Source organism: Asparagus officinalis, chromosome 5 (genome assembly GCF_001876935.1).
Source record: "Asparagus officinalis chromosome 5, Aspof.V1, whole genome shotgun sequence".
Classification (NCBI taxonomy): domain Eukaryota; kingdom Viridiplantae; phylum Streptophyta; class Magnoliopsida; order Asparagales; family Asparagaceae; genus Asparagus; species Asparagus officinalis.
The window spans coordinates 18,468,676-18,489,761 of NC_033798.1; the positions used below are offsets into that span (position 1 = coordinate 18,468,676).

General features: G+C 38.3%; 1 protein-coding gene across 2 annotated transcripts in view; it reads right to left on the bottom strand.

Annotated features, from left to right (window-relative positions):
* The window catches only part of LOC109842983 (probable serine/threonine-protein kinase PBL17), a 26,803-nt gene that overhangs the window by 3,028 nt on the left and 2,689 nt on the right, over positions 1-21,086 (bottom strand). The window contains exons 1-4 of one of the 2 annotated variants that reach the window (XM_020411900.1): positions 3,952-4,037; positions 3,625-3,872; positions 693-828; positions 199-332 (exon numbers count right to left, since the gene is read on the bottom strand). In XM_020411900.1, the coding sequence (XP_020267489.1) occupies positions 199-332; positions 693-828; positions 3,625-3,855 (501 nt within the window). In that variant the 5' untranslated portion in view covers positions 3,856-3,872; positions 3,952-4,037. Of the gene's footprint in view, positions 1-198; positions 333-692; positions 829-3,624; positions 4,062-21,086 lie in introns of those variants that run through there. The other variant, XM_020411899.1, reaches the window with a different exon arrangement.

Sequence of the window (21,086 nt, forward strand, 5' to 3'; positions counted from 1 at the left end):
CGCTGCCGCCTAGTATGGAGTTCTTGTCAGTCAATACGTTCTTTTCAACTCTGTTTTCTTTCACATTGATTTTAACACATCTGTGTGGAACTAGAAGATTCTATAGAAAAGTATCCAATCAATGTACTTCTTGCACAAAGTATATATCAACAAAAAATTAAACATGGATGATTAAAGATGTCAAGATGAGATACAAACCCCATCCAGCAAGATATTTGAAGTCTTGAAATCACGGTAGATAACAGGTCTTTCTGCACCATGAAGAAAAGCAAGCCCTTTTGCTGCATCTAATGCAATCTTCATCCTTATAGGCCATGTCAGTGTATTATGTCCTGTTAAGAGAAGTGCAGACGACTGTTTTAGCTGATGGGTCTTGTTGGCTATTCAAGCATTTTCACTACATGCAATTTTTACTAAGTAAATGTAGGGAGATAATCAAAGAATATTGTTTTTTGAAATCGGCGAATATCTTTTATCAGATCTTAAAGTACATCAATTCAGCCTAACACTTAGTGGGAAAATGTAAGTTTTTATTGAAGTAAAGCATTTGTATTTTCCTTAGAAAGCCATATAAATAGAAAGCTACATGTAGACCACGGTTGCATGCAATTACAGAGAATAAATATGATAGTATATGAACTTGAAAACAATAACATACTATAGTATAAACAATATAGCAATGGTTTCCTTACGTCTAAAAAGGTGTGTTTCTAGGCTCCCACTGGCCATGTACTCATAAACCAACAACCTGTGCTTATCCTCATGGCAATAGCCAATAAGTTTGACGAGATTGGAATGACTAAACTGCCCAAGATAGTTCACTTCTGCCTGCAAGAAAATGGTGGGGAAAATAGAAAGTGAGTCCTTTTGTTCCCATCAGTGCCTTTGCCATATTTGTCTATCGGGAACGTGGACAAGTGAGGGATGTGGCAGTTGGCATACAAGAATTCTTGACACATGCTATACATATGACAAAAGAGATTTAGAAATTCATGTGTTAAACATGGATTTGTAGATTTAGTATTAATTTTCATCTTGCATCAATGTGTACAAACATTAGGAAACAATCAACAGGATATAACAAACTATAAACTTTCAAAGTAATTGCATACAAAAATTACATTTAATGGTATATCCATGCAGAATCATAAATATCAAATTTACAGATGTTTTATTTCCTAAAGTAATATTAAAAGTATCTGACTTCAACTTTATAACATTTTCAGGGCATATTGCAAAAGTTACATTTGAAGTGATGTTAACAAACTCCCCTTCTTTCTCTGAACCAACACCAAAGAGCATCTAGCAAAACTACTATGCTTGGTAGACTCATGGAGGTGCATGATAGTATATCATAAGAGTAAATAAAAATGTTTTTTGCGGCTTGTGCACCAATGGTCACTTTATTCTATAACTAAAGTATTCCGTTATTTGCAACAAACTTATAACATGATATTTCACACCCATACATTCTGTCGTCTGTGCACTAATTTGAATACTTGAACAAGATGTAGTGGATAGATTATCCATTAGATTTTGGGATGAGAAGTAATTCTCAAGATAAGTTTTCTTTTACTACTACCTGTCTCCATGTATGATATTCACGTCTTCCTGTCTAAGACCTTACTGCTTATCTTAATGTCTGAGGGGGACCGGCTTGTGTCCCTGTCTGAGATCCCACTGTTTGCCTCATGTTTTGAGTCTTAGCCATCTATCTTCATTCATGTCTAAAATTCTGTTGCCTGTCTATGTGTGAGACCCTACAACCTGTCTCTATGTTACACATTACAATTATTTTCATCATCTTGATCTTCAGATAACGCCATAAGATTGCATGCATATTTTAGTCACGCCCCGGGCCCTCGGGCCCATTGGCGCGTGCAAGCCGTGGGACCCACCGAGTGTAACACACTGCTTGGCTCAAACCACTGCCAAAATCGATTAGCCGATGTTACACTTAAGTCTTTAGCTTTCACTATATAAACCTTTTAATTTTTCATTCTCCCACCGATGTGGGACTAAATATTTTTTTTTTGCAAATGTCGCTATCGCTGTCGCTGTCAGTGGGATATCACATTTACCCCACCTTACAAAAGCGATGTCCTCGTCGCGGCATGACAATTAGCACATCCCAGTATCACCGTCAGGCGATGTGGACTCTAGAGGTGACTCCTACGAGCTCTAGAGGTGGCTCTCACCGCATCTCACGGTGTAGCACTTAGCACCGTATAGCACTTAGCTCCACACTTCCGGCTGATAACTGCTCTGATACCAATTGTCACGCCCCGGGCCCGCGAGCCTATTGGCGCGTGTAAGCCGTGGGACCCACCTAGTGTAACGCACTGCTTGGCTCAAACCACTGCCAAAATAGACTAGCCAATGTTACACTTGAGTCTTTAGCTTTCACTATATAAACCTTTTAATTTTTCATTCTCCCATCAATGTGGGACTAAATTTTTTGCAAATGTCGCTATCGCTATAGCTGTGTTTTTCATTCTCCCACGGTCCCACCGATGTGGGACTTTTTTTTTTGCAAATGTCGCTATCGCTGTCGCTGTCAATGGGATGTCACAATTTTATACGAAAACGAAAATGGGAACTGGTTACTCTTACCATATCAAATTCTTCTAACAAGGACTCAACTGATATTGTTGCTGACAAAATTGGTGATGATTGGAACGAGATAATGACTTGGTAAAAACTATGAAGAAGAAGATGATACTTCCTTTTACTAAAGTATTGCCGAGAAATTTTTTCACATTTTTGCAACAAACTACACACACACACGAGGTGGAGTGTTACAATAGTTTCTATTATGACAGCTTAAAAATATTTGCTTAAGATTCACAATAGGAAATATGTAATTCTATCCTATTTAAAACTGGACTGCCGCTCTAGCGAATGAACCAGCTTTTCAATGCTGGGATATAAATAAATCTAGTTAGGTGTTTAATCACCTAGACCATTGCACAAAAGTGTCAATTGGGTGTGGAAGTTCAGGGTCAGGGCAATGGCTTTTTTCTAAAAAATATGTTAGATTTTGTTACGACTTGGATAAAATGAATTTTAAATATCTTTAATGTAATAAAATTGAATTGATTCTCATATTTAGAATAGGCTAATGAATAGATTCTTTTAGGATTTCTATGGGATCTCTGTATTAATCCTCCTGGTTTGTATTAATTCCTGTTACAATTATCTGCGTATTTCTCTAAAGCCACGTCCAAGGGTCAAGAATGTTCTATAAAGGAAAGCTGTTAGATTTACATGTTATTCCAGTTTTCCCAAATCTGTATTTCCATCTGAGTAGTCTTCTTTTACAGTGTTATTAATACCCTTTAGATAGAAAATTTTCTAGCCATAGTATGTTTGTAAGTTGTAACTAAAAGCGGTACCTTTAAACTTATATGACAAGTACCTTAAATGTTCACTCTCATTAGCAGCTCTTAAAGAAACATATTTAACAATATGGTCTGACCACAGTAAACCAATTCTACGCATCTTTAGCAGAAAAGATACTTCTTACAGCTATTTCCATACTATGTTTTATTAATTAAAAAAGTTGTAAAATGAAACAAAGAAATGGGGCAAAACTAAAGAAAGGAAAAATTAAGGAAATTTTACCAGCCATTCCCTGTCTCCCTGGTAGCCATCTGGGTTGAGCTCTTTAACGGCAACTTTGGTTGACTTAAAACCTGGCCTTACATTTTCATCTATAACACCCTTAAAGACAAGCCCGAATCCACCCTCACCAAGAATTAAATCTGGCCGGAAACAATCTGTGGCCACTGTCAACTCTTTGTATGAAAATTCGGTGCAATTTTTAAATTTACAAATCTGTTGCAAATCCTCCATATCTTTGGGATTCTCCACTGCAGTTACAAAATTTCCTGTCACTGACGTACTTTGAATAGCACTCGTCGCCGGGGCACTTATGATACTGCTACTCACCGGTGTACTCCCAATACCAGTGCTTATTGCCACATTTTCCTTATTGGAGCTCTCCTGTGTAATTTTCTTTGTGGGTGTCCTGGATCGTGCAATAGCTTTTCCAAATACAACTGTCAAAGAAGATAGCGAAAGTCATATTAAAGCAAAAATAAGGAAGTGAACATCTTGAAACAAATCCACTTGGAAGTGGACATCTTGAGCTACTTTTGTACCCACACTCTTAAACACAATGCCCAAGGTCCAGAATCCACGAGTGGAAGTAAAAATGTAATAGCAAAAACGAACACACACACACCCCGGCCCCCGCACAATAATAGCAACAACTAATAAACCAAGTGACAAAAAACTAATAATACATCAACACATAAATATACAAACAAACAAAAAGCAAAAATAAGATGATAAACTAAAAAAATAATACTTTTCAAATTAGTCTCTCGAAGTTTTTAGAATTTAAGAAAATCCCTGAATTCTTATGAGAAAACCTCTGTTAGCCCTTGTAGTCACTCTAACTATGTTCTTATCATGGATGATATTCTAAATAAGGCTAATGGATTCAGACAAGGTTAGATTTGTTTGTATTAGCTAAAGATCTAACTTAGGAAAAATTCTCTAAAGTCCCCAGACTTGAAATCACATAACCTCTCCAATTTCAAAAATGATCAACAAGCCTCTTTAGGTTCTAAAAAAGGACTCAAGAAGGATTATGAACAGACATTCGTATCATTTTCACTTCTCCATTTCCAAGTAAAAGGACACCCTAATGCTCGTTCCAACCTTTCCCTGCCCAAATAAACGCAGGCTACCTCCATCGTCCTATCAAACACAAACCAGAATCCCAAATCTCAATTGTACTTATAACTCAACTTTTATCATGTCCTTTTACACTTTTTTATTAAATTCCTCATTATATAACACGAGTCTGATCAGTTAATTTATCAACATACACATTAAAAATTTGAATTGTGACAAGGGAGTAAAAGGGGAAAAGGATTATATGTTTGGGTTTAGTACTAAATAAGTCATTAGTAGGATATGATATGACCTAAGAGAGAGATCTTATCGGGAACGGACAGTGAGGGATGTGCAGTTGGCATATCCAGAATCTTGACACATGCTATACATGACAAAGAAATTTAGAAATTGCAATGTTTAAAACATGGATTTGTAGATTAGATTTAATTTCATCTGCATCAATGTGTACAAACATTAGGAAACAATGCACAGGATATAACAACTATGATAACTTTCAAAGTAATCTGCATACAAAAGATTACATTTAATGGTATAGATCATGCAGAATCATAAATATCAAATTACAGATGTTTTATTGCTAAATAATATTAAAAGATCTGACTCAACTTTAATAAACTTTCAGGGCATATTCAAAAGTTACCATTTGAAGTGATGTTACAAACTCCCCTTCTTTCTCTGAACCAACACCAAAGAGGCATCAGCAAAACTACTATGCTTGATAGATCCATGGAAGGTGCATGAAGTATATCATTAAGAGCAAATAAAAAGTTTTTGTGCGGCTTGTGCACAATTGAGTTCACTTTTCTATAACAAAGTATTCCGGTTATTGCGAAACAAACTATATAACATGATATTTCACCAACCATACATTCTGCTTCGTCTGTCGGCACTAATTGAATACTTGAACAACGATGTAGTGGATAGATAATCCATTAGATTTTGGATGCAAAGTAATTCTCTCAAGATAAGTTTCTTTACTACTACCGTCTCCATGTAATGATAATTCACGTGTTCCTGTCTATAGACTTACTGGCTATCTTAATGTCTGAGGGGGACGCGGCTTGTGTCCCTGTTCTGAGATCCCACTGTTTGCTCTCATGTTTTGAGTCTTTAGCCATCTATGAATTGCATTTCATGCGTCTAACAATCTGGTTGCCCTGTCGTATGTGTGAGGACCCTACAACCTGTCCTCTATGTACATTACAGATTAATTTCATCAATCGTTCGATCGTTTCAATAACGCCATAAGATTGCATGCCATTTATTAGTCACGCCGACCCGGGCCCTCGGCCCATTGGCGCGTCAAGCCGTGGACCCACCGGAGGTGTAACACCTGCGTTGGCTGCAAACCACTGCCAAAATCGATAGCCGATGTTTAGCACTTAAGTCTTTATGCTTTCAATATTAAAAGCCTTTTATATTTTTCATTCTCCCACCGATGTGGACTAAATATTTTTTTTGCACAAATGTCGCTAATCTCGCTGTCGCTGTCAGGGATATCACTTTACCCACCTGTACAAAGCAGGATGTCCTGCAAGTCGGCGGCATGACAATTAGGCAAACTCCCAGTATTCACCGGTCAGGGCGATGTGGACTCTAGAGGTGACTCTATTGAGTCAGAGGTGCTCCTACGCATCTCAACGTGTAGTGCACTTATGCACCGTATAGCGAACTGTACTCCACATTCCGGCTGATAACTGCGCTCGATACAATTGTCACGCCCCCCGGCCCGCGAGCCATTGGCGCGTGTAGAGCCGGGACCCACGCTAGTGTACAACGCACTGCTTGCTCAAACCATGCCAAAATAGACAGCCAATGTTACACTTGAGTCCCTTTAGCTTCACTATATAAACCTTGTTAATTTTCAATTCTCCCATACAATGGGGACTAAATTTTTGCCAAATGTCGCTAGCCTATAGCTGTGTTTTTCATTCTCCCACGTCCACCGACGATGTGGGACTTTTTTTTTTTGGCAAATGTCGCTATCGCTGTCGCTGTCAGATGGGATTCACAATTTATATACGAAAACGAAAAATGGGAACTGGTTACTTCCATATCAAATTCTCAAACCAAGGACTCAACTGATATTGTTGCTGACAAAAATTGGTGATTGATTGCGAAGCGAGAATAATGACTTGGTAGAAAACTAATGATAGAAGAAGTGAACTTCGTTTTACTAAAGTTTGCCGAGAAATTTTTTTCACATTTTTGGCAAACAAAACTACACAACAACGAGTGGAGTGTTTACAACTAGTTCTATTATGACAGCTAAAAATATTGTGTAAGATTCACAATAGGAAATATTAATTCTATCCTATTTAAAACTGGACTGCCGCTCTAAGCGTAATGAAACCACTTAATGCTGGATATGAAATAAATCTATAGCTGTTTAATCACCTAGACCATTTGCACAAAAGTGTCAATTGGTGTGGAAGTCAGGGTCAGGGCAATGGCTTTTTTTCTAAAAAATATGTTAGTTTGTTTACGGACTTGGATCAAATGAATTTTAAAATATCTTTATGTAATAACAATTGAAATATGATTTCTCATATTAAGAATAGGCTAATGAATAGATTCTTTTATGGATTTCTATTGGATCTCTGTATTAATCCTCCTGGTTTGTATTAATCCCTGTTACGAAATATCTGGTCGTATTTCTCTAAGCCACGTCCAAGGGTCAAGAATGTTCTATGAAGGAAGCTGTTAGATTACATGTTATTCCAGTTTTCCCAATCTGTATTTCATCTGAGTATCTTCTTTTACAGTGTTATTAATACCCTTTAAAAGAAAAGTTTTCTAGCATAGTATGGTTGGTAAGCTGTAACTAAAACGGTACTTAAACTTATATGACAATGTACGCTTAAATGTTCACTCTCATTATGGCAGCTCTTAAAGAAACATATTTAACAATAGGTCGACCTACAGTAAACCCGAATTCTACGGCATCTTTAGGCAGAAAAGATACTTCTTACAAGTATTCCATACATTGTTTTATTAATTAATAAAAGTTGGTAAAATGTAAAACAAAGAAATGGGGCAAACTAAAGAAGGAAAAATTACAGGAAATTTTACCACCATTCCGTCTCCCTGAGTGACCATCTGGGTTTGAGCTCTTAACGCAACTTTGGTTGAACTTAAAACCTGGCCTTTACATTTTCTCAATAACGGAGACCCCTATAAGACAAGCCCCGAATCACCCTCAGCCAAGAATTAAATTGGCCGAAACAATCTGTGGGCCACTGTCGAACTCTTTGTATAATAATCGGTGGCAATTTTTAAATTTAGCAAAATCTGTTCAAATCTCCATATCTTTGGGATTCTCCAACTGCGTTACAAATTTCCTCGTCACTGCACGTACTTTTGAATAGCACTCGTCGCCGGGTCACTTATGATACTGCTACTCACCGGTGTACTCCCAATACCAGTGCTTATTGCCACATTTCCTTATTGTGAAGCTCTCCCTGTGTAATTTTCTTTGTGGGTGTCCTGGATCGTGCAATAGCTTTTCCAAATACACACTGTCAAAGAAGATTGTCGAAAGTCAATATTAAAGCAAAATAAGGAAGTGAACATCTTGAAAGCAAATCCACTTGGAAGTGGACATCTTTGAGCTAACTTTTGTACCCACACCTTAAACACGCCAAGGTCCAGAATCCACGAGTGGAAATAAAATGTAATAGCAAAAACGAACACAGCACACGCCCGCCCCGCACAATAATAGACAACAACTAATAAACCAAAGTGACAAAAAACTAATAATACATCAACACATAAATATACAAACAAACAAAAAGCAAAAATAAGATGATATAAAAAAATAATAACTCTTTCAAATTAGTCTCTCCGAAGTTTTAGAATTTAAGAAAATCCCTGAATTCTTATGAGAAACCTCTGTTAGGCCCTTGTAGTCACTCTAACTATGTTCCTTATCATGGATGATATTCTAATAAGGGCTAATGGATTCAGACAAGGTTAGATTTGTTTGTATTAGCTAAAGTCTACTTAGGAAAAATTCTCTAAAGTCCCCAGACTTGAAATCACATAACGCTCTCCAATTTCAAAAATGATCAACAAGCCTCTTTAGGTTCAAAAAAGACTCAAGAAGGAGTTATGAACAGACATTCGCTGAAGATATATAATGGGCTCATGACTTAAAACAGAAGGTTCTAGTGATTTTTTTGGGTGGGGGGGGGGGGTGGGGGGGGGGGGGGGGGGAGACAAAACAACTAAACCAAACAGATCTATACATTCCATATTCTTCAATACTGCATTGCCCTTATCATTTTCACTACATTCTCCATTTCCAAGTAAAAGGACACCCTAAATGCTCGTTCCAACCTTTCCCTGCCCAAATAAACGCAGGCTACCTCCATCGTCCTATCAAACACAAAAACCAGAATCCCAATCTCAATTGTACTTATAACTCAACTTTTATCATGTCCTTTTACACTTTTTTTAAATTCCTCATTAATAACCGAGTCTGATTCAGTTAATTTATCAACATACACATTAAAAATTTGAATTGTGACAAGGGAGTAAAAGGGGAAAAAGGATTATATGTTTGGGTTTAGTACTGAAATAAGTCATTAGTAGGATATTGATATGACCAAAGTTGCATGGAACGGGTACAGGGACACGGCTATATATATATATATAATATATATATATATATATATATATATATATATATATATATATATATATATATATATATATATATATATATATATATAATATATATATATTATATATATATATAATATATATATATATATAATATATATACCTATATATAATATTATATGTAATATATATATGATATATATATATATATATATAATTTACATGAGATCATTAGTATTTTTCAATTCATGTGCTATTTGAAATTAATTTCGTATCATATTTTTAAGTTTCTTTTATCTTTTATCTTCTATAATGTTAATTATTATAAATTAGAAACTGTTAGTTCTTTAACTAGACACTCAAACCACCCTTTTAAATCATAGTTTTTAACTTGAATATAGTCTGAAACAACCGGACACATGTCTAAAGAGTTTCAAAAAATTGACATGAAGTGTAGGATATAGGTCCAAGAAGTGTATGACAAGTATTTTAAATTAAAACATATATCCTATAATTGAGTACATGTCTGCGTAAAGGTATGCAATTATGCATACATACGAGGAGTGTCTATAAAGTTTGGGTATGGATAACATGTTGGGTACGGGTACGGCTTCATGATTGAAGTACCCGGGTGACATAGGATATGACAGAGTATCAACATAGGTTTAACTTAAGAGTTAGAATTAGGAGATGGAAGGAGAAGATGTAAGCAAAATTGAGAAAGAAGTGTGCATAATCTCATATTTTATTTACACCTGCTTTCTCAATTAGGTTAGAAAAGATTAGCATAGGTTGCCTTGAAGTCAGATTACTATTACTGATTTTATTCTTTTTTTTTAGTTCTGACTAGTAAAAGTGGATACATTTTAGTTTGACAATTGGAGATACATTTTGGTGAATTAAAGATGTATTTTAGTCTTTGACAATAACTTGTCACATCACATAAGGTCACATGATGGGTAAAGATGACAGAGGGAATGGGTGTGATAAATGGAAAGAAACTGTAGGAGGTTCTGCTGATTATTTTTGAAACTACAGGTGGTGATGTCATTTTAGTGGGAAGTTCAGAGGGTGTAATGAAATTTCACATTAGACTTACAATATAATTGTTTGGCTTTAAGATTTTGGTGAGACAATTCTAAATTCTCTCTGTAACTGGAAAAAGACAGTCAAATTTTGTAGATGTAGGACTCGGGCAACAAGCTATAAAGCAAAGCCACAGCATGGATACAAATGGGTGTTAATGATGCACAGACGAAATCCCATGCTTCCAAAAAATGATGCAAGTAATGAGGAAAGACGATGAATAAAAATCTTTAAGCGCATAATGTTGGTTATATTTAATTGTGTTAATTTTCTCAAAAGTGGTGGTAAAGAGATTTATAGCAAACAAAACACTAAGTTTTCAAATATTGGTCATAAGGGCCTTGTTTTGACATCTTTTGTCCAACTTTAAACTTTGTAAACAAGTAGCACTGAAGAAGGGATATGCTTGGTCATTGGAGAATGAGGAGATTCATTTACAGCATGCATTTGTTCCCAATGATTGAACTACTTATAGGGTTTTTGCAATGTTGGCCCTGAAATTTTAATTTGCTCCCTCAAATCATTAAAATTGATATTTAGCCTCTCAAACAAGGTTGCTGATAGCGGATCGCGGCGCATCGCGGCGAGGTACCGCTAAAGCTATATCGGGCTATTGCGGCGAAATCACGGCAAATAGCGCACAGTCAAATAGCGGTCAAATTTAAATATATTTAAATATCTTAAATAATAAGAAAATTCATAAAAAAATCTAAAAATTCAATTAGTTGTAAATTTCTTGTATTATCAATAAATAACAATTAATAAGCTTGTTGTATGAATGAAACTATAAAGAAAATCAAGAAATATAGCATCATAATATGTGTGATAGCGGGTTTAGCCGCTTTTAACAACAAAAATCCGCTTTTAACCGCGAAAATCCGCTTTTAACCGCGAAAATCCGCTTTTAACCGCGAAAACCCGCTTTTAACCCGCTAAAATCTGCTTTTACGCGCTATTCGAATGAATAGCGAATTTTCCCGCTTAAGCCAGCCGCGAAACCCCTACGCGTAGCGCTGAAGGGCCGCGACCGCTATTCGCGCCGCTATAGCCCCGCTATTGGCCGCTATTTACAACACTGGCTTGTCAAATCCTGGTTACTTGTTTTCAAATTCTGTCAAATTTGGTACTGATGTTAGCTTTTTTGGCTTTTTATTGTTACACACAAGCATCATATATATACTACTATGATATAGATATATATTATTATATCATTCCAAGGAGTATTAATATATACTATATATATATTTAGGTATATTAATATATATATATATATATATATATATAGTATATATATATTATATATATATGAGAAAGAGGAGTGATGGCTTGGTATCCAACCAAGAATGAAATTTTAATGCTTGGTAGTGAGGTGGCAAAATAAGCCCTCTTCTCACTCATTCAAATAGGGGACCACATAACTCTTACCATCACCTGGGTTGAGGAGTTGTATTAGATATGCAACCATTTGAATGAAGTGAGGGGATTATACAGTTCACTACCAAGGTCAGCAAACTGTTTTGTGATGGTACCAAGCATTACCCATTTCTCTCTCCTATAATATATATACATATAGAGAGTTAATGAGTAGTCATTGTACAAGCGAGGGCGGATTTCCTCGCTTGACGCTAGTGGCATTATCTCCACGCATCCTCATAAAGTTAGGAGAGAAGAGTGTGAGTAGTGGTGGGATTGTGTCACATAGGTATCAAGGAGGAAAAATCCGCCTCCTTGACATAGTCGACACTCATCTAATCTCTCTCTCTCCTCTCTTCGTCTCTCGTCTCTGGCTCTCTCTCTGCTCTCTATATATATATATATATATATATATATTATATATATAATAATATTATATATATAATATATATAATATAATTAAATGGTAATCCTTGTCATAGAGGGGATTTCCTCCTTTACGCGCTTCCTAAAATCACATGATTGAGCGACACATTGTGGATGATCACCCGTTCCGATTGAACTTGTGATCTACATATTCTAAAACCCTAACACACCAAGTTTGGGGTGAAACGGCGTCGTCGTTTGAGCCTTCATCCACCGTAATCCCAATTTTAACGGTTTTGAATAATAGAAACTTTTCACATGGCCGATGGAGAGGTCAAACGATAGACAGAGTTCTCACCCCCAACTTGGTGCTGTTGGGCGTTTTAGAATATGTAGATCAATGTTCAACGGGAGCGCGAGTCATTTCCATAATGTCGCGTTTTCAGATCACTGCTGACTGTTTAGAGGCGTCAAGAGGAAATCGCCGCTCACTATGACAAGGATACGCCATGTATAATCTTCATATATATATATAATATATATAATATATATAATATATTATATATATATATATATATATATATAATATATATATTATATATATATATATATTAATATATATATATATATATATATATAAAATAAAGATATATATATACTATATATATCACAACACACACACACATTACACAAGGATTAATAAGCTTATACAAAAAGGCCTCCTTTGGTTACATGATGAATTACTCATCTCTGGAGTTGAATTACCTACATTTAAGAATTTTTTTGATCAACCCGTAGGATCCATAGAAAAGCGCAAATCCCCTAATTTTGTTCAAAAAAGGAGGATTCTTGTATATATATCGCGGACTCTTATGGTCAGGCACAATCTGAAAATATACAGTGGGAATCTCCCGTGCATTCGAGCTTAATACCCTCAACTAGTCAACTCCTAACCAAATCCCCAAAAATTTCCCTTACTCTTGAAGTTGTAAAATGGATTATGGGGAAATAATGAGTTTCATGTTTAAACACGGGCATGGGCTTGAATTAACATAAACCGATGGGTATGACTGCAACTGCTAGGAAAAAAGGTAAGTGAGTTGTGTGTAGGTGTTGCTTTGTTGTTGTCGTTTTTCTTTTATTGTTCTTTCTTTTTTTTCTTGGAAGGAGGAGAGGGGGGGGGGGGGGGGGGCGTGTGAAATAGATAGGGGGAGTGTGTGAGAGGGACAGGGGCCAGGATTGACCTTTCTGCCTATTGGAGAATATTTTTGGGTTGATGCGCGATCTCAGCAGCCCAATATAGCTAATTGCAGATAGACCCCTGGCAATTCTATTAGTTACAGATAGATCCTGAGTTGATTTTTTTAAGAATTTTTGTACCTTCAAAAAAGAGTAATTTTTGTTTTTGAGAAACAATGACATCGCTGAGTGGTAAAACAGTAAAAAAATTCACTCAGGGGTCCATCCGCAATTGGGCGGTAGTACATGTGGGTGTCTATCCGCCCCGAAGCAGGACTAAGGGGCGTCTATCTGCAATTGGGCCCCAGGTTGAATTGTCTAAATCCCCAATTAACCCTAATAATAAAATACATACCAAGCGGTCATAAGATTTCTTAGCACAGGAAAAAGAAAATTTTGAGCATCAGCGACAGACAGTAGACAAAATTTGAATATTTCCATACATTTCTTAAATGTGCCCTTTCGTCCTATTCATCTCCAAAATCTATAATTTCCGCACTCCAATACACATTAAATAGCAGCTGGTTTTTTATTATCACATCTAGAACAATAGAATGCCTCAACGAGTTTACATTTCCGTTTTCCGCATTAAAGGCGCTTCTCCAGCCAAAAAGGAAACTTCATTTCAAAAAACATCTCCAGTTTGTGCTCCCGCTATAAAAGATTAAACTTTTGATCAAAATTTTTCCCAATATTCCATACAACACAATCTCAATATATGCAAGAATCAAAGAGGAAATTATCACACGACAGGGGAGAAAACTTACGGTGATTAGGCTTTAGGGAGGCAGTTCCGCCATGAATCGATCAAAAACCCTGCACCTCCAATTCTCACTTCGTTCCGCCGACCCGAACGCGCGATATACGGATCGCAGCAGAAGCTCGGGCCGGTCTCCTTGCAATTTTGTAAGCCCTAGGAGCAGCCTGATCGCCGGCAGGAATAAATGCCGCGGGATTTTCTTCTTGTGTTATTTTGCTTTTTGCGAGAAACATAGCGGTATTGGCGGTCGGAACCTTTGCTGCCGTTTGCTGGGCGCGAGAATTTATAGACGGACGTCAGAGTAAGCGAAAATGACGCTGGGGTCGGTATGTTATTTCGCGTTATATGCCACCAGTTTTGTAGAGCGACGCGTTTGTGGTTTTGCGGATTCAATTTGAGGGCAGGCTGCTAAATGCGCCTGGCAGGAGGTTGTCGGCGTGACTTCGGGTTTTGTCATGCGATGCAAGGGGAAAACTATAGTCTTGGTTCCGCTAAACTAAAAATTGGTCTTTTTGTAACATACGCCCTAATCGAGGCAGATTCATGTATGGTAATCTCCACAATTATGAAAATAATTGGCTAAAATAAGTAAGTTTGGAGGGAGGATAAATATCAGGAGAACGCAATTATAGAAAAATAATTGGCACCTGATATACTCTTGAAGCGGCTTATTTTTTGGAGGAGGATTAAATCATGGCAGACGCAATCTAAATATCAGAAGATCAAATAATCCACGCACGCCCCCCAATCTTCACTGTGATTTCAATTTCATGCATAAAGATAAAGTGGGCCATGCGAATTTTTAATATTACAATAATATTTTTATAATAGCGGTCTTCAAGGCACTCAATGTCGCCAAAAGAATCTTCGCCCACCTCGAAACTGCAATAAATGATATCAATTTGCGGTATACATCCTTCGTTATCAGCCTAATTATAAGAGAACTACTGCACGATAAACACATATCCAATCTTACAAACGAGCCGGAGAAAATAATGCATAGTCCTGATCATGTTCGAAGAAACTAATAGTCGTGTGTGACGTTTGGAAATTAGAATTAAACTGCTCCGGTCACTAAAACTAGATCCTTACTAATAATACATAAGAAGAGAGTGAGCAAATAGTGGAGAAACATCAAAACAAAAATCCCCAAAAATAAGAACAGAAACTTGAGGAAATAGAATAGATCCAGCCAACCAAGTCCCAAGCAAGCAGATATCCACGGTGTCGTACTCATAATAAACAAGGGAGAAACAATCCGTATACGTGGCCTTTCAAGCATCGATCAATTTACAGCCAGCATACTAAAAATATATATACTGTTCTGATGCAACATAATACAGATGCGAGCGAGATTAATTGATGGCTAGAGCTGAATGATGAGCACTTGTATATTGCTAGAACTCAAACAAGCAACAAGCCGAAGGCGCACAATAATTGGCTGGCAAAACAACAAGGCAAAAAGAGGCGCAATTTATCTGATGATCGGACACTCTTACGTGCACATGGAATATAATTAAGCATATCCCAACAGCACGCCAACAGGAATATTTAGCAAGAAAAATAAACAAAACTGATCCGTGAAACACTGCTGTTAGGCTTTGTTTCAGTATTGAGAACACAGACATTCAGACCCCTTGTCAGAAAATTGCGGATTAAAGGTTGATACAAGAATTAGCATGCCAACCGTCTTGGTGCTCAGATCTGTTGACCGTTATTAAGCTAAATAAAAAGGGATGCCAGTCCATAATGTAACATATTGCATCATCTTCACGAAACAAAATCATTCGATAGATGTGACCAGAGGGAGTGAGCAATTATCTTAAGGAACAAGCTACTATCCGCCAGCAACGAGCGAGGAAAAGTGATTGGCCTTTGGGTGTTGTCTAAGGGCGGGCAAGAATTAATGCAGCCAGCAGGACCAGTGAGGAACAAGTCTCTGCGGGTCACGAGGAAGCATGAATGTGTCTGCGGATGTTGGTTAAGGGCATCAGAACACATAACTACACACGCTCCCAAGCCGCACCAAAACGCACCGATGTGGTGGAGCACCATATCTGTGACAAGATGTATAAGTATATTAAGGCAATCAAAAATAATATAGCAGAATGCAATACCTTATGTCTAAAAGTGTATAAGAACTTATTCTGCCGTCCATCACTTGTCAACTTCAAAACAACGACGACTTCAACATGCACAATAGAAGTGATCCAACTTCACTTATTCTGATGTTAGTGTGTGACTATGCAATATGGCGTGTGTAATATGGGAAAAAACAAAGTAGTAGCTGCAGCGATTGGCTAGAAAATCTTTTTATGTACCATGTTGGAAGTCCACATTACGAACTTCTATCTGACATAATAGAAACATTGTGAAATATTTTGACTATAGAGAAAAGGTTATGACTTGCAATTTAAGCTAATGTCGATTCTTGATCGATATATCAGAGCTACATCCATAACAGTGCAATGAGTTTAAGCACGTACAACGCGATACTTTGCATATAGTGATTCTTATGCTTTTTGGTTATAAGCGTGGTAATACTAATTGTCGGACTTGCCAAATCAAATTTTGATGTTCTTGCTTGATTTATATCTACTATAATATTAATTTTGGATCTCAGATTATGCCGGTAAACCTAAAGAGCCGGACGCACAACTTAGGTGTTGCAGTCTCAAGACATAGCTCTCATGAGAATTGCGGGGTGTGACTGCTACAGAGAAGCATCTGAGTGACATAAGTTAGCCCAAGATTCGATATCTAAGGAAAACTGATTGTACTGATTGCTTATAGGAAGAAGGCCAAAAAGTAAGATTATATTAATTTAGATTAGTCCTTCATCTTTTGCCATTTACATGCAACTGTACATAACTATATGGAGCATGCGGTCCTTGATGCTCAAGACTCCAAAGGGAAAGCAAAGAGATCAAGCTGATGTATGGCCGAATAAGATTTCAGACCATGATACCTAGCGAGTATAAACTGCAAACTTTCCGCTATTGAGTCCTGTTTCCAAATGGTTTATTTAATAAGAATTACATAGGACGTGCAATGGGTACTTCAATGTATCCGTAGAACTTATAAAATGGGTTTACCCGGGACGGATACCGAGTTGATTCTGGGGGATCAGAATCAATAACTTGCACATGAAAGTTTAAACTTAAGTCATGTGCCATAATAGTATAACTATAATCACGCGTCATCTATCCGTCCCATCAAACATGAGGCGATTGCTAAAGAGCAGAAGTGTCTGTTAAATATTTGACAAAAAAATCCCAAATTTAACGGTCCGAAGTTAATCGTCAAAGCTTATTAATTGGTGCCTACAGCAAAAGAATGTTTATGTAGATTCTACAAGGCCAAGTGGGCAGACAGAGAAATATATGTGTTGTGCTGGGCAGTGTAGAACTACGAAACAAGGCTAACCACCAAAATTCTGCCTAGAATTGAGCCAACAGAAGAAGAGTGAGGAAAAGACTGATTATTGGATCGAGAATGATCATCAAGTTTGCTTTAGGAAATTGCATTAAAGAAGATGAAACAAAAGAATGCAAAGAGCATAAATCCAGCCCTAAATTATTATCACACCCCTTTCGCCCACGCAAAAGGAAAAAAAACTCAATAACAGTAAGCATTTTGTTGTGACAAAACCATAATTGACAAAGAGAAGGAAAATCCTTCAAGGGAATCTAAGAGAGTAGATAGACTTACCTACTTGAAGGAATCAATGTATTGTAGATATTGTGCTTTACATCAAGTGGGCCACAGCGCCTCTGCAACCAGAAGTCAAAAGTTCCGGCGAACTGTATTCCTTGAGCCCAGCGACTATCCCTCACGTTGAAGAAAAATTAGGAAGTTAGAAACAGACAAAGAAAAATAACAGTTATTTGCGTTGTGGCGTTTTCATATACATTATTGCGATTTTTAAGTTTTGATTATTTGTATGAACTTCTCATTAATCATGCTTTAAGCTACACAAAATACAGACGCTATTGCTGGGACTACGTTTCTTTAATAAAACTTGTACTATAGTGAGACCTTGAGCTGAAGACATGCAGAAACCACATATCATGAAGGGCACTAGGCTTAAATCAACTATAGAAGTGTGTGTCTTGCGTCGGAAATTCCAGCTTTGCTTAGTGGGAACCCATACAAGTGCCGTTTGATTTCGATTACAATACGATATCACAGAGATAGTAAGCCTATTTTATAAGACTTCTCTACACAAAAGAATACACACGAAGACTTCGCTAGAAACCACACGCAGAGATCGCTTATCGTCGCTACTTGGCGTGGATCTTGGGCTGTGTCGAGGATCCTTTGATCTGTGGACCAGCCGGAATAATAGATCCCGGGTTGATCTGAAAGAAGGCTCAGTGTTCTTTGTTTCAATCGAGAAAACTTGAGAACATAAGTGAATAACCTCAACAAAGTGGAGAAATTACTTCTGCTTCTTGCAAGATTCTAAAATCAAAGGTCCGCTCTCAGGGAATGGAGAAAAGCTTGCGGATCTCTCGAAATCCTCTGCTTTGTGAGGCAGGAATTCGGGCCAAGATCTGCGCCTCTCTTGTCATGAAAAATTCGTGGTCTGGCCCTCAAACCGTCAGGCAACTTGCCTTCAAGCCAAAATTCTAGATTACGCGCCGCCGTCACAAATGCACGAAGGGGGGTATTTATAGGCTTCAACGTTGTGTTTGTGGATAATGATATCGTGATTTGATCAATATCGTTCAGTTAATAACGGTTTTTCCCACATTTAAGAGATAACGCCAAGGCAGTTTTAGGAAGCACGGGAACCGCACGAAATCCCTAAAAATCTATCGAAATACGCTTCGGCGGGAGGCTGACTGGGTGCGAGACACCGCCGGCACGCCCCGACATAAAAATTTGTGTCTGCGGCACGATGTGTGGGCGAGACAGCCTTGTTGGTGTCTCCAGCTGCGAAGCACTTTAATGGGTGCTTGCATGCGAGGACCAGCATTCTGGCTGTCCATTTGCACCGTTTTTGTTGATTTGCATGCTTCGTTTGGTTCGTCGATTCGTGTGTTCTTTTGCTTCCTTTAGGATGTGTTCTTGATTGATAATGGCGTTAGTCGTCTCCGTCTTCATCTCGAGCTGTGTACGGGAACCTATTAGGCAATTTTTGGACGCCTACAGATACCCTCTCTAACGTTTTTTAGCCCGTCCTCAATATTTATTATTCGAGTCTGGACATACTTTGATAAGATAAATTCAGCCTTATCAGTTCTTAAATCTTCAGCCTTTCAGTCTATTCAGTATTTTGTTGAATAAGTCTAAAATTCTTGCGCCCGGTGGCTCGCAGGACGTTTATCGTTAACCGTTGCGAAATCTTGGAAGACTGAAACTGGTAGCGTTTGATACCTGAATTAGCTTGGCAGTCGTTGAAAGCGACATTGAAGTGGTTATCTTTCGTCGCTAGCATTTGTATCTGGTGATCGCGCGGATTGAACGTCCCAGGTGTTAATTTTGACCTTGGCTTCTCCTACAGCCTTATTTTGGCGAATTTTGTTAACAGGCATCTGATCGCGTTAAACGGCGCCTCCGTTGTGGACGCGGTTGACGCGATGTTACTATCATTCATCGTGATGCCTACACCACAGTTTATACTCCGTCGCGTTAATAGAGTTTGCACAGTTAAGCCTCTTAAGGACGTTGAGACGTAGAGAATCAGCTTTAATTAGCCGAGAGCTCATCCGGTAGTTCGGAATATAAGTTTAACCTCATATACGCTGTTCCGGAGGTTGCAACAGAGATACAGTTTATTGACTCGTATACTCCCGAGTATGAATACCGTACCTCTAATAATCAAACGGGAAGAAACATCACTCGAAACTCCTCCTGTTCGAACCGCGGGACCCCCTGGTGGCGAGACACCACTGTTGGTGTGCTCAGCACCACATGCAAGTCACCGCGCCTACCGTGTCTGCGTGCAGAGAGAACACCAAGAAGGTGTCTCGCATGTAGTAAGGGAGAGAGAGGCGGGTTGGTCTGGGAGCTTTTTGTGTGAATTTCAAAAAACCCCCTAAGTTGATTTCCTTTAAAACTCTCTCAAACTGGGCCCCCGCCGCACTCATACTTCCTCCTTAACCTAGGATTCTACAATCTCCTTTATATTCTTCCTCGTAGTGCTGTCTAAAAATCATAGATACGAATTAGCTTATCCTCGCATCCAAACAGACCGATGATCGGAAGTTAGACAATCTGACCGACCCTTCCAGAAATGCTAGAATTTGAAGGACTTTCATGTAGATCGCTGGAAGGTTATAATCTGACCGACGTCTTGCCTCTCCCACAGAGCAACGCGACTGAGAGCTCAGTTCACCCAGCATTTACATCATTATCGGAGTTACAATCTGACGACTCTCATATTCTCCGAAGGAGCCCGACAGACGAAGATTACAGATAATCGATTCTTGCTTGGGCAGAGCCTCTACTTTGTGACTAACTCTCTGTTCAATCAGACAAGACGCGAAGGTCTCCTGCCCCCGTGTGTCAACTCAAAACCGCCCGGGGTCGATCTCGTTACAACATCGCGCAAATTCGACTAGGGGGGGGGGACCCCGGCCAGGGCGTCGAACCCACGTTACAGCCACATCAAACGCCGAGGTCGAGTCGCGTTACAACATCAAAACGCTGGAGCCCGCGAGTGTCCCCTCCGTTTTAACAGGCCGCAGTCAAAACGCACGAGGGTCGAACCCACGTTATCAAAACTCAAACACCCGAGGGTCGAACCCACGTTACCGGACATCAAACCTGGAGTCGATCCGCGTTACAGACATCGAAAACGCGAGGGTCGAACGCCAACGTTGACAACATCAAGAACATGGAGTCGGACCCCCTGCGTTACAAAGCGAAACGTGAGCCGACGACC